The following is a 14,784-nucleotide window of genomic DNA, read 5'->3' on the forward strand; positions in this document are numbered from 1 at the left end:
CAGTCAAAGGGAGGGAAGAGTAAGAAATATTCTGGAACATTCATAGAAGAGAAATGGGGGTCTAATAAGAGAGAAAGAGAGAATACAGTATAACGGAGTATTTTTTGAATCAGATCCATCACGACGGGTCTATCCGGTCAGGCCAATCCTGAGATCTGCTTGTCCACGGGTCAATGGTGGAGACATGATCGATCTAGGCAAAAGGCCCGCTAAATATTATTTATTCCTACTGGGGAGTGATATGCTGTTACATCCCTGGTACTCTTATACAGATCTCACTTTCCGTCTCTGATTGGCTACCTCAATCGAGATGGCGTCGATTCTAATTTCTTACCTTTCTCCTTTCCGGCATCTTTACATATGACCAGACTTACTTTACTGTGTCTCTTAAGGAAAAGGGGTTCTTCAACTGGCGCCGAGTTATTCAATCTAACCCGGACTGGCTGCAAGGCGCCTAGTCATGATTGGAATCGCAGCCCACGAGGACACCATCCTTTCATTGTACCACAAACTGAGAGGATAACTGGTCCGATGGTCGCCAATTATACTTACCATGTGTCCTGCAGTGTGCAGTTTGCATTGAATCCGGCCAGTCGCAAGTTAACAATAGATCATCTCCGGAGTGGCGTATCAAGTTAGTGTCAGAATGGATAAAAGTGAGCTGTATACTCCGACAGAAACGGGTCTTGGATATCGCGTGCAGGAGACCGAGAAACCCCGAACCCACTTCGGCTGTCAGTAAGCCGATTTGTCTTCAGCTCTGTCAGGGGCGGACAATAAGACAAAGCACTAATCCCATCCTCCCATCCCAATCCATCCCAGTCTCCCAACGCAGGGACCAGCTAGAGCCCCCTATAGCGGGGACCAGCTTCCGATCGCGCCAGATCCCAGATCAGAAATGACAGAGCTGATCTTTAGGGAGGTCTCCAGTTCCAGCACATGTCCTGCTTTCATTCGGCTCTCCTTTTCTGGGGTTCTGGGTCATCTGCATGCCATAGTGACGCTAGGGCCAGGGGTTAGAGAGGCAATTTGGTACTTTGTTTTTCTTCATGTTGCGTGCATATTCATCGTGATCCATTTAAATGCTCAATCCGAGGCATCCGATCCTATCTCTGCTTTCTGTTCTCCGCCATATCCGTTCGCCACCTATGGAGTTCACCAGATCCACTCCTGTAATATGACAGATGTCGGCGCTTTATCCAGATATGACCTGTGCTGCTGTGCATATTGAACCTCCAGTCGAATCAGCCAGCCATATCGACCAAGTGGTCTAAAGGACCGAAGGTGCCCCTGCTAGTGATGTGTTTTGGCCACGGATGCTATACCGAGGTATTGCGATGCGACGTCGACTCGAATTCAGCATGCATAATTAGGGGTGGTTCAATGTCCAGGGTTCACCACACGAACCAGCGAAGAGGGTTCGTTCTGCTAACGCCGAGCGCACCAACCCGTTTTTGCAGTCGCGCACAAAAACCGGTCCCATCGCCAAGTCAGAGTGAAACTGACGCCATGGCTGAAATATTCGTTTCGATTCTTGGGAGATCACGGTTCAAGAATGCAATCTGTTCGACCTACGACGCGTCCATACTTGGCAGACAGCATAGCCACAACCCAACCCTCCAATCCACTTGGCGACAATGTCTTCGGTCCACTTTAACAGGAGGTGAACGATGAACAACGCGCATGACAAGTCTCTGCGCTGCTGCCCAATGATTTTATCGGTCGGATAACCGCACACCAGTCTCTGAAACAAAATGATTCAATCGGTCGCTCATGGTATTATGGTATTTCAAATCAGTATGCATAGTCGGTTGATCAGAAGCGAGGCACTGCACTTGGTGGTTGGGGAGATGAAGACCCCGCGATCGGATACTGATAAAATCGTGCAGGTACACCTCTGGCTCTGAGGGTCGACGCATTAGCCACAGACGAAAAGTATGCAGGAAGCATGGGGTTCGTTCTGACCGCTATATGTCGTGTCCCGCTGGCGCTAGAATGCCATGTCGACCTTGTTCAATGCTTGTTGATCGGGTTATGGGAACACAGAAACTCATAGTGTCAATAATCTTGATAGAGAACTTCAGAACCTCTCAGTCGATGCAATTTACTAACCTAATAATACTAACAATGTGGTGAAAAACATGTGTTCAAAGATGACGAAACGGGAAGAGAACCCAGACTGCCGAACTCCAGTATATCCATACACGGATACTTTACGCTTTGAGAGAGTTAATCGATCGGTTCAAAACACAAACGATCACCATCTCTAAACACCAAACTCGAGCCACCTACCACATCGGGCAATCACGAACACAACCCAGAAAGAGAAATCCAAATGACATACAAACCATTCTATATCCTCCTACCGCCCCTGTAGACATTCGAAATCCCCGCCACAACGCAAATAAACCGGAGCAAGCAAAACGATCAGACCACGACCACTCCATCCCAACCCACCTCAAACAGTAAATAAAACGTAGATCTCAAGTAAGGCAATGACACCCAAACGCGGGGTATCAATGATAGGGAAACAAGGACCGACAATAGCCATCCGATTATCATTCCTGGTTGCGGGAAATGCCCGTTGCGGAGTCCGCCGATGCCATCGGGTTTGGCCTATCCACCCGTTTTAGCTTCCCGGCTTGGCGTTTAGGGGGTTATGGCTTTTACTGTGTATGTACAGTAGTAACGTATTTAGTAATTATAAATGGGTTTGATTGTTGCTATGGTTTGATGTGGCTTGAGGTGTTCCAAGGTTGGCTGGGTGGTCTGTGTCTGTGTGGGGCTGAGGCTCTATGGTAGGTTTGATCCATGTGGATCGTGAAGAATGGGATCTAGATCTATGGATATTGAGTCTGGCTTGCGATCTAGCAGGTGCAGTATCTATGTGGGTAAGGCAGACCCATGGCTGCCCAGGCGGCTGATATAACGACTGTTGTGATTTTAGATCTGGTGACGTGATGATGTGACGCAGGTGCATTTGCTGGGATTGTTTTATGCAGGGACAGTTATCTGGAATAGTGTATGGTCTGATAATAGACACGTGAGGTGTACTTGTCGTTACTTATCTCTGTTCACATTTGTTTCTATGGACTTATTTGTGAGCTGATACTGGGTGGTGTCTCTCTAGTGCTTCAAGGTGGAATACTGTTTGTGCGCCTTACAAGAAGATAAGTTCTAGAAAGTATATTCAGATTTACCAAGCTATCCAACGTGAGGGACAGTTTTCACATTGCTTAGTTTTGGAACGGGTTTGGAGTCTTGGTATATAGTATAGGCTTTCGTTGATGGCATCAAAGCCAAAGGCAATGACGATGGCGCTAGAGAAAGCTTATTCTTTATTCAAAAGGAACTACATAGCATGGCTAGCATCAACATCAGCATATTCTCATATACATAACCGGCTCAGCCCTATGATGCGCATCGGAAAGTTAGTTCACGAAGAACAAAACCCCAACACAAGCAGGAAGACCAAGTCTATTTAACATTGCATATATACAATCCCAGCTGCAACTACGTGGTAGTGCAAATTCAAATAAAAAAGCCCCCGCAAATCCCCGAGATTGATAAGACCAATGCACATGCAGTTCCTTGCGGGGGGCAACCAGGGACGGGACTAACTCAAACCAGAACCTAGAAGCCCTAGAAACAAAATAAGCTTCCAGATCTGCAAAGGGAATCCCACCTGTGCTACGGTGCTAGAGGGTCCCCATCCTCTCTCCGTTCCACGTGTCACATGTGTCCCAAAATCCCATATGCAAGCACAAGCACACCGAAGACCAATTTCATCCGGCCAAACGAGTAAGACGGAGGATGGTCCGTGTGATAAAACACCCGTCTCCATATGGCCTTCCGGTGAGCAACTCACACCCGCAACGGCACATGGTAAACTCTCAAAAACTAGCGGTGGGGAAATCCCCGCCCTTTTTTTGGTCCTTTTGCAGGAGTGATGGAGCGGGCATTCCCCGGATTGGTTGGTGTGCTGCAGGAGCCGGGCGATCAATTACTTTACATATGTGCAGTACAGGCATGCAGGCAGGATGCACAGTGGCGAAGTTGCGCTTGGGTACGGGGATGTGCAGTGCGTTGGATGATCCTCACTCCATATACGGAGCATGTATAGGAATAGTTTGGACGCGGCAGCCGCCAATTAACTTACTGATTAGCTTATTTTCCAGTCATAGGAACAGGGATCATGAGGGCGCCACGTAGATACTATTGTACAGTAAATCTGACATGGATTGCTTCCGGCCGAGTATCGGGGCCCCTCTGAAAGTCAAATGCGGGCCCTCGGGCCCTTGTGTGCCTGACCCTAGCACCCCCACGGCTGTGAGCTTACCCTGGAGTCGGGACCCAGGGCTCAGGGACGGTGATGACCTTTAGGCGGGCAGTTACTGGAACTTTCTTTAATACATGTATGCTGTCCAACGGTAGACAGATATAGAAGTGTAGCACGAGAGCACAGATCAGATTTGAGTTACCCCTCAATTGGTTTCCGTTATTCCGGTGGGGTGAGCATATGGGGGAAGGGATTGGAGTATGTCATCTATAGAGATAAAGCATTGACCAGTGGTATATAGATCTATTAAAGTGTGAGTCAAATGTGTTTGCACATAAAAAGGTCGATCAGATAAGTTCGGTGGGCCACTTGACCGTTTGCGGTATAGTATGAGGCACGTGACCATTGCCGAGCTACACTGCCGAAGTGGGCAGCTGGTGGCGGGATGTAACTGGGACATTGGGAGATCTGTCCTCGACGCATCATGCATTTCAATTCGACTCTTTTCTTCATTATGTAGGATCTGCTTGAATATGTCATTGGTATAGGTCTCTAAAATGTCTACTCTGTAGAAAGTTTTGCCCATGTCGGAGACGACCGATGCCGTGCGAAGTGAACACGGAAGAGGCAAATCCAGTAAGGAAGAAATAGGAAGCCAGATATCACTGTGATTGGACGTGCAAAATAGAGTAGTAATGGCAGTCGAGTAATAAGAATTGACTTATTAGTGGCAGGGATGTGGATTTGCCCCATAGATAAGCCCAATTCTGTGACCTTAAACCATAAGCTAATTGTCCCCCGACCATCGGACCATCTCTTCCACGGAAATCATTGGACTCTCTATACTGTTCTTCCGTACCACTCTACTCCGTACTCTGTCTACTATACACTCAGTCCATAGTGTTCCTGTTTCCCCGTGTCCGGAATCTCTCGTCCGACTCCGGTAGTCCTTCTCCACCCTCCAGCTCCGGTATATAATTGTAGATTCCTCCTTCTCTTCTCTTGTTTCTTCACTCACTCTGCTTTGGGACTCAGCCTTGCCATCTCTCTCATCCTCCTATATTTAATTATAAAAAGAGTTATTATTCCAAACGCAATGATGTCGAACCTTCCCTTCGAGCCCGAATTCGAGCAGGCCTACAAGGGTATGTGCCTTTCACAATTTTGTCTCCCCTCCCAATGCCCCTCTACCCTCTGCCCCTCTATCGGCTTTTAATCGCTTTTGCATCGGCAATTTCGGGTTGTGGTCCCATATTTCGGGGTGACTCAGCTGACAATCCCGACAGAGCTTGCCTCCACTCTTGAGAACTCCACTCTCTTCCAGAAGAAGCCCGAGTACCGCAAGGCCCTCCAGGTTGTCTCCGTCCCCGAGCGTGTCATCCAGTTCCGTGTTGTCTGGGAGGATGACAAGGGTCAGGTAAGACCAAATCCATTGAGTTGCCTTTGACCCCTTCTAACCTCATCAGGTCCAAATCAACCGCGGTTACCGTGTCCAGTTCAACTCTGCCCTTGGTCCCTACAAGGGTGGCCTCCGGTTCCACCCTTCGGTGAACCTGTCCATCCTGAAGTTCCTCGGCTTCGAGCAGATCTTCAAGAATGCCCTGACCGGCCTCAACATGGGTGGTGGTAAGGGTGGTTCCGACTTTGACCCCAAGGGCAAGTCCGACAACGAGATCCGCCGCTTCTGTGTCTCCTTCATGTCCGAGCTCTGCAAGCACATCGGCGCCGACACTGACGTCCCCGCCGGTGACATCGGTGTCACCGGCCGCGAGGTCGGCTTCATGTTCGGCCAGTACAAGAAGATTCGCAACCAGTGGGAAGGTGTCCTCACCGGCAAGGGTGGCAGCTGGGGTGGTTCTCTCATCCGTCCCGAGGCCACCGGTTACGGTGTCGTCTACTACACCGAGCACATGATCAAGCACGCCACCGGCGGCAAGGAGTCCTTCGCCGGCAAGCGCGTCGCCATCTCCGGATCCGGTAACGTCGCCCAGTACGCCGCCCTGAAGGTCATCGAGCTCGGCGGTTCCGTCGTCTCCCTCTCCGATTCCCAGGGTGCCCTCGTCCTCAAGGGTGAGGAGGGTTCATTCACCCCCGAGGAGATCAACACCATCGCCGCCATCAAGGTCGAGCGCAAGCAGATCTCCGAGCTCGCCACCCAGGCCGCCTTCGCCTCCAAGTTCAAGTACATCCCTGGTGCCCGTCCCTGGACCAACATCGCCGGACGCATCGATGTCGCCCTCCCCTCCGCCACCCAGAACGAGGTCTCCGGCGACGAGGCCAAGGCCCTGATCGCCGCCGGCTGCAAGTTCATCGCCGAGGGCTCCAACATGGGTTCCACCCAGGAGGCCATCGACATCTTCGAGGCTCACCGTGACGCCAACCCCGGCGCCGCTGCCATCTGGTACGCCCCCGGTAAGGCCGCCAACGCCGGTGGTGTCGCCGTCTCCGGACTCGAGATGGCCCAGAACTCCGCCCGTGTCAACTGGACCCGCGAGGAGGTCGACTCCCGTCTCAAGAACATCATGGAGGACTGCTTCAACAACGGTCTCGCTACCGCCAAGGAGTACGTCACCCCCGCCGAGGGTGTTCTTCCTTCCCTGGTTGCTGGCTCCAACATTGCTGGCTTCACCAAGGTCGCTGAGGCCATGAAGGACCACGGTGACTGGTGGTAGATCAGTTCACCCCCCGTTGTGATGATTTCTGTCTTCTCTTGATGAGAGGCGGCTTTGATGCATTTTCTTTGTTTATAGCTTTTCTTTACCTTTCGAGCGGGTTACGGATAGAGGCGCTGGTTTTTCCCCTTCTGCTGCATTTGATTGATATCCCCACTTGAGCATCGCCGTTTTTTTGGGTCTGCAGTTGGGATCGGCATGACAATAATGAAATTGAATGATCATTTCAAAATATTTTGCATAGTAAATCGTAGACAGCAGTAAAGCCTTGCATTTTGAGATTGAATCTGAACGTCTATTAAGCAATCACTCATCACTCCATCATTAGTGGAACGCCTTAAAAACCTGACATTTAGGCCTGACAAGTCGTACTCACAATTATTTCCATGCACCTATGAAACGCAACAGCGGAATTCCTCCAACTTTACCGCCTCAGGCCACCAAACCACCAACCAAAACCACCGATCACGTGTGGTATATTAGTAACTATCTCCACGTGACCTTTAACAATCATCACTTTAGCTCCCCAAGCTATCCCCAGACCAAACCAAATACCAAACCAAACCACATTTTTTATAAAAATGCCCCCAAAATAACACCCATCTCCACCTACACTGTACTAAATTGGAGGGAAATCGCATGTCCAGGAGACAACAATGCTACAAGAAAAGGCGCAGACCCCGCCCGAACAATGGCAAACATTCCTACACCAATGTCTATCAACCCGAATAGATATAGACGAGTTCACAACCCTCTCCAAGCTGATGCTAGCGCGCATCCCCGTGAAAGAAAATACCCTCCTCGATCTTTTGCTCCAGTCTCGCGCTGATGCGCGCATCGCCTGGGACCCCCTTCTGCCGTTGTATGTCGATGGATTGTGCAGGGTTGGGCTGGTGAAGGTTTCCTCTGCGTTGAGGGGGTTGTTGAGGCATTCTTCTATTTTGAATGGTATTTCCAACTCCAACTCCAACCAGAAGGAAGGGGAAAGGGATGTGTCGGCTAAGCGTGTTGGTGGTGATCGATCGACTCTTATGACCGATATCAAAGTCGTGCAGGATATCATGATGTTCATATCGACGGCTTCAATCCCGAAGACTAGTTCCGAAGCAGCGGATATTTACAATGCGACAATTGAGTGGATCATCGCCTTAGTCGCATGGCACCAGCGCAGCCTCGATGTGTCAACGCAGAGCGGGGGACTGATGGGTGAACCCGATGCTGTTTCATTGTTCGAATCGCTGGGAATTTTGCTAGCTGCGCTTTCGGGGACCGGGAAGGGTCTTGAGGTTCTTTCTAGTGATTTCGATCGCCGGTTGAAGAATAAGCTGGGCCAGGCGCTTGCGGCTTATTTGCCGCTTTGTGTTGATGTTTCTTTGCCGCTGAGGCATCGGCTTGAGGAGTTGCAGAAGGGGTTTGGGCTGTTTCCTGATCAGCCTAGTAATAATGCCAATGCCAATTCTAAGGCTTTGGATCATTCTGGTATTGATGGGATGAATGTTCGGGCGCTTCAGTTTGAGGCTGGGGTTATGGATGGGCCAGTTGTTAATACTAGAGCTGGTCTCTATGTTTATATTAACTCTATGGTAGGCGCTTCTGTGTTTTGCTTTTGGATTTGGGGTTGTGGCTAACTGACTGGTTGCAGGTTGTTGGGCGTCCTTTGGTGGATGATACTATCTTGATCAATTACCTTACCAACAGATATCAGGTGAGTTTGGGAGATATTGGAGTACACATTGAACATTGACTAACTACTTACAGGGCCACAATGAAGTCCTCATCGAGGAGATCATCACGGCTGCCTTCGACGTCCTATCCAATGGCGTATACCGAAATGAATCCAGCCGAACAATGTTCCTCTTCCGATCTTTCCTGGTGAACAAGCTACCAGTGTTCTTCGCAGCCATTTCAGCAGCGTCAATGGTTCCAATCTCCATGGAAATGTGCATCAGTCAAGCCCTGAGCCGCCTCAACCCCAACGCTTTCCCTTCTTTCTCCCAAATGTTCTCCATGCAAGGTAGCAGTGTTCTATCAGATGCCCGCCAGGAGTTCCTCTTTGCCTGTGCATCGCACAAGCTCATCCAAGAATCGAGCATTGAGCAGCTTCTCGGAGAGAATCCCATGCAGACTTTACCTGGTGGTGGTCCTTATGTGAAGGATGACCTCATTTCGCAGATCAGCAGCAATCATGAACGTGCCGAGCAGCTTATTGGCGAAATTGAGTCGATGGAGGGTAATGCGGGTGCTATTGTTGGTGCAGTGGTCGAGGTATGTCGTCCCACATATTAAATTAGGATCCTCCATGTTGATACTCCCAAGGTCATGCATAGTTTATGCCATCAGAAAGAGACAATGACTCTAAAAAACATCTGCAACTCGCTCTCGCGTCGCCCACAGACCTTGGACGCCATCTTGCTTTTCCGAACCACAAAGCAGGTCTTGCAACCTCTCTGTTCTATCCTTGATTCTTGGAAATGGGACGAAGACCAAGGCGAAAATCAGCCTGTGTATGACGAATTTGGTAGTATCTTGCTGCTAGTTCTAGCCTTCAAGTACCGCTATGACTTGAGCCCATCCGATATGGGAATCTCCAGCAATGACTCTTTCTTGTTGAAGCTTATGGACCGGGGCGCATGTACCCAGAAGCTGAGCGAGCTGAGCGAGAAACAGAACAAAGACCTCGGCGCATGGATCGGAGCTCTGTTCATCGCCGAAGGCATCAGTGAAGAGACCATGTCTACTTGCAGTCCCCATGAATTCTACATGCTTGTCACGACACTCTTCGATCAAAGTCTCGGGGCATGCGAGTCTGGAAAGCTGGACTTCGATACCTTGAAAGGCGGATTCGAATGTAAGAATTTCTCACCGGTCGCACACATCCAACTAACAACAACATAGATCTCCTCGAACCCTTCCTCCTCCCATCCCTGGTAGTCGCCTTGACATGGCTGGGCAACCACATCTGGGAATCAGAAACCGACCCAACAATCCCTCTGAAAACCCTCCACTCCCTAGTGAAACCAAACTCAATCTCCGGCGAAGCCCAAGCAATCCATCAAACAGTCCTAAACATAACCGCCCGCTCCCTCGAAGAACAACTTAAAAACGTGCGCACCCGCAACCAATCACGCACAGATATAAAACCAATCCTGGACGCCCTAGAACCCTACCTCTCCTTCCGCCGCGTCGGCAGCAGCCACCGCACCGAACTCGACACCTGGACCTCACACACAGCCGGCGGCCTAGTAGGCAGCATCCGCAGCACCCTGCAAGCCCTAATCCTCTGGAGCTCTAACCCAGAAATAAGCGCAGCACCACACGCCTACACGCACCGCCAGATCCTAGCCGGAATCCGCATCCTAGGCGCAACACGCGTGCTGGCCTCCATAATCGACGAAGTAAAACACCAATCAGAAACAACAGGCAGTGGACACGTCGCGCTGGATATCGCAACGACGATCATCTGCGCACCAATGACCGAATCCTTCGCCGTCGACCAGAACAATTACCACCCCATCGATCCCATGAAGGAATCACCGCCCCGCTGCCCGATCCTTACCCTCCGCGACGCCCTAACCCTCGCCCACGAAAACGTTCCCAAACTCTCCGAGAAAGACCCGCTCCGCGCGGAAGTCGTCGTGCGCCTCTGGCGCCGGGTCAACATGCTGATGGCACCTCCGTCGCAGGTTTCGAATATTGATGTTAGCAATATAATTCAGAATATGCATCTTGGTGTTGAGGGACATGATCGCATGGATCTGGAGCCGTCTGCTGCGGATGTTACCGGGAATGCGGTTGGTGAAGATGACCCTGATAACATTAATCAGATGCTCGATAAGGCGGCGGCAGCTGCTGCTGCGGCTGGCATGGATGGGGGTATTGGTGTTGCGCAGGATATGGAGCTTGATGCTGGTGGTGCTGGACTGGATGCTATTGATGATGTGCTTAATGCTGCTGATATGGCTGTTGGGAATCCTGAGTTTTTGGATTTGGATATGGAGGGCATGTTTTAGTTTCGATTTCAGTCGTTATTCTTTCTATGGTCTTGTTTTGGGATGGATTGGGGATTCTTGTGGGTTTGGTTTGTGGACGCTTGCTTTGGTCCTTTTCTTAGCTTTTATATTTTGCATGTCATCAGTTTCGCAAACGGAGTATCTTTTTGTGGCAACTTCTTTGATTGAATTATGATTGGTATCTTGTGGAAACTTGATTAAACTCGAAACTCGCAGTCTCGCTGCGTAAGTTCTCCCCGCCAGAGAGAATGAAAAGAATACAACTCTTTCGTACCCAGTTCTACAAGATCTCGTTAGAAACGCGCTCCAAACTTCATGATAATCCGGTCAGATGTACATACAGAGGTTGAGAGTCTTCTCCAGCTTGCTCGCGAGCTTCGGGACACCAGAGCCAGGGTATAGAGCTTCGACGGCTTCCATTGGTCTTGGGAGTCCCGGGATGAGGTTACGTGGCTCGATGATGGGGGCTGCTGCTACCATTGAAGAGATAGATAGAACGGTGACGATTGATGCGAACTTCATATTGGCGGGGAGGTGATCTATATTCTGTCAGCTGGGGATCGTACAACATCTACTTGGTGATGATAATCATCCTCTGGTAGATTTGGATCTATATCGATATCAGTATCAATACGTGAGGTGCCACTTACGTTTTGTATCAGGTTAATCGCCGGAGCTTGTGGCTTGATATTTTCCGTGACTGAAACGTAAACTCAACTAAAGGAATGAATGCAACGGTGCGGGCTTCGCTCTTCTTATCATCGCCTCTCCCTGCTAGAGTGCCCTGGGCTAGGATCTTGTGACAGGGAGCTTGAAAAGCATGGAACTAGCTCATTCCAATGGATTGAAGCCTTCCTTTCATGGAATTGTCTTGCCTCGACGTGAGGAATTTAGATACGCGACGCGTCTGGGACGTCTCGGTTGGGTATAAGTTAGGGTTCGGATATTACGATGTCAACATTTCGCGGTCATTCACAAAATTGTATGATTAGTGATATGATTGCACTTGGTCAAGTCTCTAGAACAGATCATAACACGCTTTTATTGTTTTCGAGGTTGTAAATGATATGTTTAAAAGGTTCTTCGAGCATGGTGAAACGCCATTGAAGCAAGGGATATCGGCTCAGTTCAACCCTTGAATACCTGAATACCTTCGGACACAACAAAAGCTACACATTTTTTGTGGTTACATTTGTCATTGCTTTGAACTTACACAGTTGCTTTTGGTTTGATAAACATGTAAACGTCAATGCATTTGTTATCACTATTTGCTTAGTGGCTTAGTATGCGTGACGTTTTCCAGGGCTGGTGGGCACAATGACTGTAGTATTTTGAATATACCATTACTGACAATAATTAAATGACATTCGGCGATTCTTTCTCTCTTTTCTGTTGTTAGGAATGTGTACATTTTTTGAATTTAAGGCTATTAGTTTTGTGAGGTTTTGTCATGTTAGGCCCAAGATATATATATATATATATATATATGCATATATGCATTGAAATCATTCTCGTTTCTGCCTCCAATATAGTCTTCCTCAATATTTAAGCGTATCTTCAATATTCTACGGGACGTTGCAGTTTCCTGCCATTTCGGTGGCATTGGCATTATCTTGAATTGAACGTGACTACAGTTTAGCTGAAAAGAATCAGACCGGTATTCACGGTGATCGCGTCTCTCCTCGAGTGGCCCACAGATCCACAATAAAAGAGCATGCAAGACGAAAATAACATTTGAAAAGATATCACGTTCTATTGATAGCCTTACCGCCGGTCAGTTGTTTCAAATTGAACTTGGATGGCGGGTTGGCCCACCACAACTCGCACCCGTGGACTCATATCACACAGTCGCTATCCAAATCTGATAGTTCACCGCCAACCTAAAATACTGTACCAGTATCCACATTATGCAGCGTGACGCATAAATACCGAACACTGGGGCCAACTGCTCGGCCACAGCAAACCTATACGCCATTTCAGGTTCGCGGTAATGGAGAAGGTATCCGGAAGCGGGTCGTAACAATGACATCTCTCACCTTCCTGATCGGGTATTCAGTCTACAGCCGCCCCAGGCTTGAAAAGGGGGAAACAATCTCCCAAAGATTGTCAATGATCATAGCCCCCTTTGACAAAAGGAACCAACCCGGATCGTCAAGCGTGAAGAACGGCGTGACCCAGTGCCCTTGCCATGGGTCCCAAGACGGGCCCGAGCATCGATAATTCAGATTTCTGTCCGCCTCGAGCGTCATTGTCTCTGCAGGTCGGCTTGACGACACGGAACCTGCCGTGGTCAATTTCACTTGGTGAGTAGCTGAACTCAATCTTTCCCGCTCTCGGGGGAGGAGGTGTCGATCCACATGAGCACACTAAGGGGCCTGCCTCGTGCTCTGCACGAGGGTGGAAATTGTCTCCTGCTAAAGTTTGATCTGACAGTCACAGAACCACTTTCGGCACGGTGAAGAGCTTAGAAATCGAACGAGCGCATAGCTGCATCTGCAGGAATAAAGGTGATGTGCACATTTTGTCGGATGTTCCTTATTTCTTGTTTCTATTCCTCGGCTGAAGATTGGCTGTCACGGGTTGAGTTGGGAGATTCTGGTCACATCTCTTGCAGACTGAAGTGCTGATCGCCCGGGGAGATACCCCTTTAAGGACATTGACCTGCTCGTGGGGAGTGGGATTGGGTGAAGGATGGATCGCGGGTCAGATCCCGGGTCAGATCCCGTCCTTGAGACTCGGACATCCTAACCTCTCAGAGACTGTCCGGGGAATTCTGTAGATGCATGTTCCTGTTCCTGATCACAAATACTCAAAATGAGGAATCCTTCTCGCTTCCTTCTGTTTTGTCATGACCCAAAGTGACCCGACATCTCCCGTCGAGAAGGGATCAACAGTGAAAGCGGAGTGCAATCAATCCATGGCAAAAGCAAAGCCATTCTACTCATGTAGATGCCGATTTTTATCCGCGGCATTCGAGCTCCAGCGCAGTACTCCACTGAAGCGAACTCTTCGTTTATGAACGAGTCTCTTTTAGGTTAAGCGGAAGTGTTGCTTGAACAACCTAGAACAGATTGTTCTGTGAATAATTCGCTCAGCCAGATGGGGCCAAATGAGAAAGGACAGAAGCTGATCGACCTGAAGGCTCGAGCTCTATGCCCACATTCAAAAATAACACAACTGTACTCCGTAAGGCAATTGCCACTTTTTACGTCGAGCTGAGTATAGAGTGGAGTAGTGGAGGTTGTTACGCCTGGCTCAAAAAGAAGACACTCCATTCAATATGTATAATATATTAATTGAAGACCGATGGCCAGCAAATGTTAAGAAATACACAGTACATCTCTCCAATACGTGCAAAATCCACGTGACTTTCCAACCCCTGAACCAGGCACATGTTTCCCTTTCACCAAGGCATTGCCAGTCAATAGCGTCTCACTCAATATTGGGCCAAGCATGAGGTCCAATAATCTACAGCAACATCTCCTCAAAGAAACTACATCGATAGGTCGTAACCATTAACAACGCGAAAACACGCCTCTATCACCTCGCCAAACAGTGACGCGACGATCCCTACCGTGCCGTCCCGAAAGTGATGATAGAGACATTTCACACCTATCATACCCCTCTCCTGTCCCGTCCCTAAGGAACGCACCGCGGGAAGTGTGTGGGGAAAGGGGTTCATGGCCACCATTGAAATATATAGTGTAGTTAAGCATGCTGGATGTTGGAACTATTGAATGTCGCAACGGCCGGAAACCAACTCGCGATGCGCTTCGATACCGCTAGTCTACCGTCTTTATCATCGTGGAAAACGATAGATCAA

The 14,784-nt window shown here is 49.1% G+C and overlaps 3 protein-coding genes across 3 annotated transcripts; 2 read left to right on the forward strand and 1 right to left on the reverse strand.

The window, feature by feature from the left end:
* The first annotated feature begins 5,028 nt into the window (after positions 1-5,028).
* Positions 5,029-7,185, forward strand: N7446_000757 (glutamate dehydrogenase). Its single transcript, XM_058509524.1, has 3 exons — positions 5,029-5,424; positions 5,566-5,696; positions 5,746-7,185. The coding sequence occupies exons 1-3, from the start codon at positions 5,376-5,378 to the stop codon at positions 6,949-6,951; spliced, it is 1,386 nt and encodes a 461-aa protein (XP_058378503.1). The 5' UTR covers positions 5,029-5,375; the 3' UTR covers positions 6,952-7,185.
* A 371-nt stretch (positions 7,186-7,556) lies between these two features.
* Positions 7,557-10,961, forward strand: nut1 (putative RNA polymerase II mediator complex subunit Nut1; the record flags this gene model as incomplete). The annotated part of the gene is made up of 5 exons (XM_058509525.1): positions 7,557-8,534; positions 8,594-8,656; positions 8,710-9,216; positions 9,268-9,799; positions 9,847-10,961. Exons 1-5 carry the CDS (start codon positions 7,608-7,610, stop codon positions 10,959-10,961), a joined length of 3,144 nt encoding a protein of 1,047 aa, XP_058378504.1. The 5' UTR covers positions 7,557-7,607.
* Positions 10,962-11,288: 327 nt separating this feature from the next.
* Positions 11,289-11,483, reverse strand: N7446_000759 (uncharacterized protein; the record flags this gene model as incomplete). The annotated part of the gene is made up of 1 exon (XM_058509526.1): positions 11,289-11,483. The coding sequence occupies one exon, from the start codon at positions 11,481-11,483 to the stop codon at positions 11,289-11,291; it is 195 nt and encodes a 64-aa protein (XP_058378505.1).
* Positions 11,484-14,784: the final 3,301 nt, after the last annotated feature.

The sequence above is a fragment of the Penicillium canescens genome (assembly GCF_028828765.1).
Source record: "Penicillium canescens strain IBT 15451 chromosome Unknown utg000001l_segment0_segment0, whole genome shotgun sequence".
Lineage (NCBI taxonomy): Eukaryota > Fungi > Ascomycota > Eurotiomycetes > Eurotiales > Aspergillaceae > Penicillium > Penicillium canescens.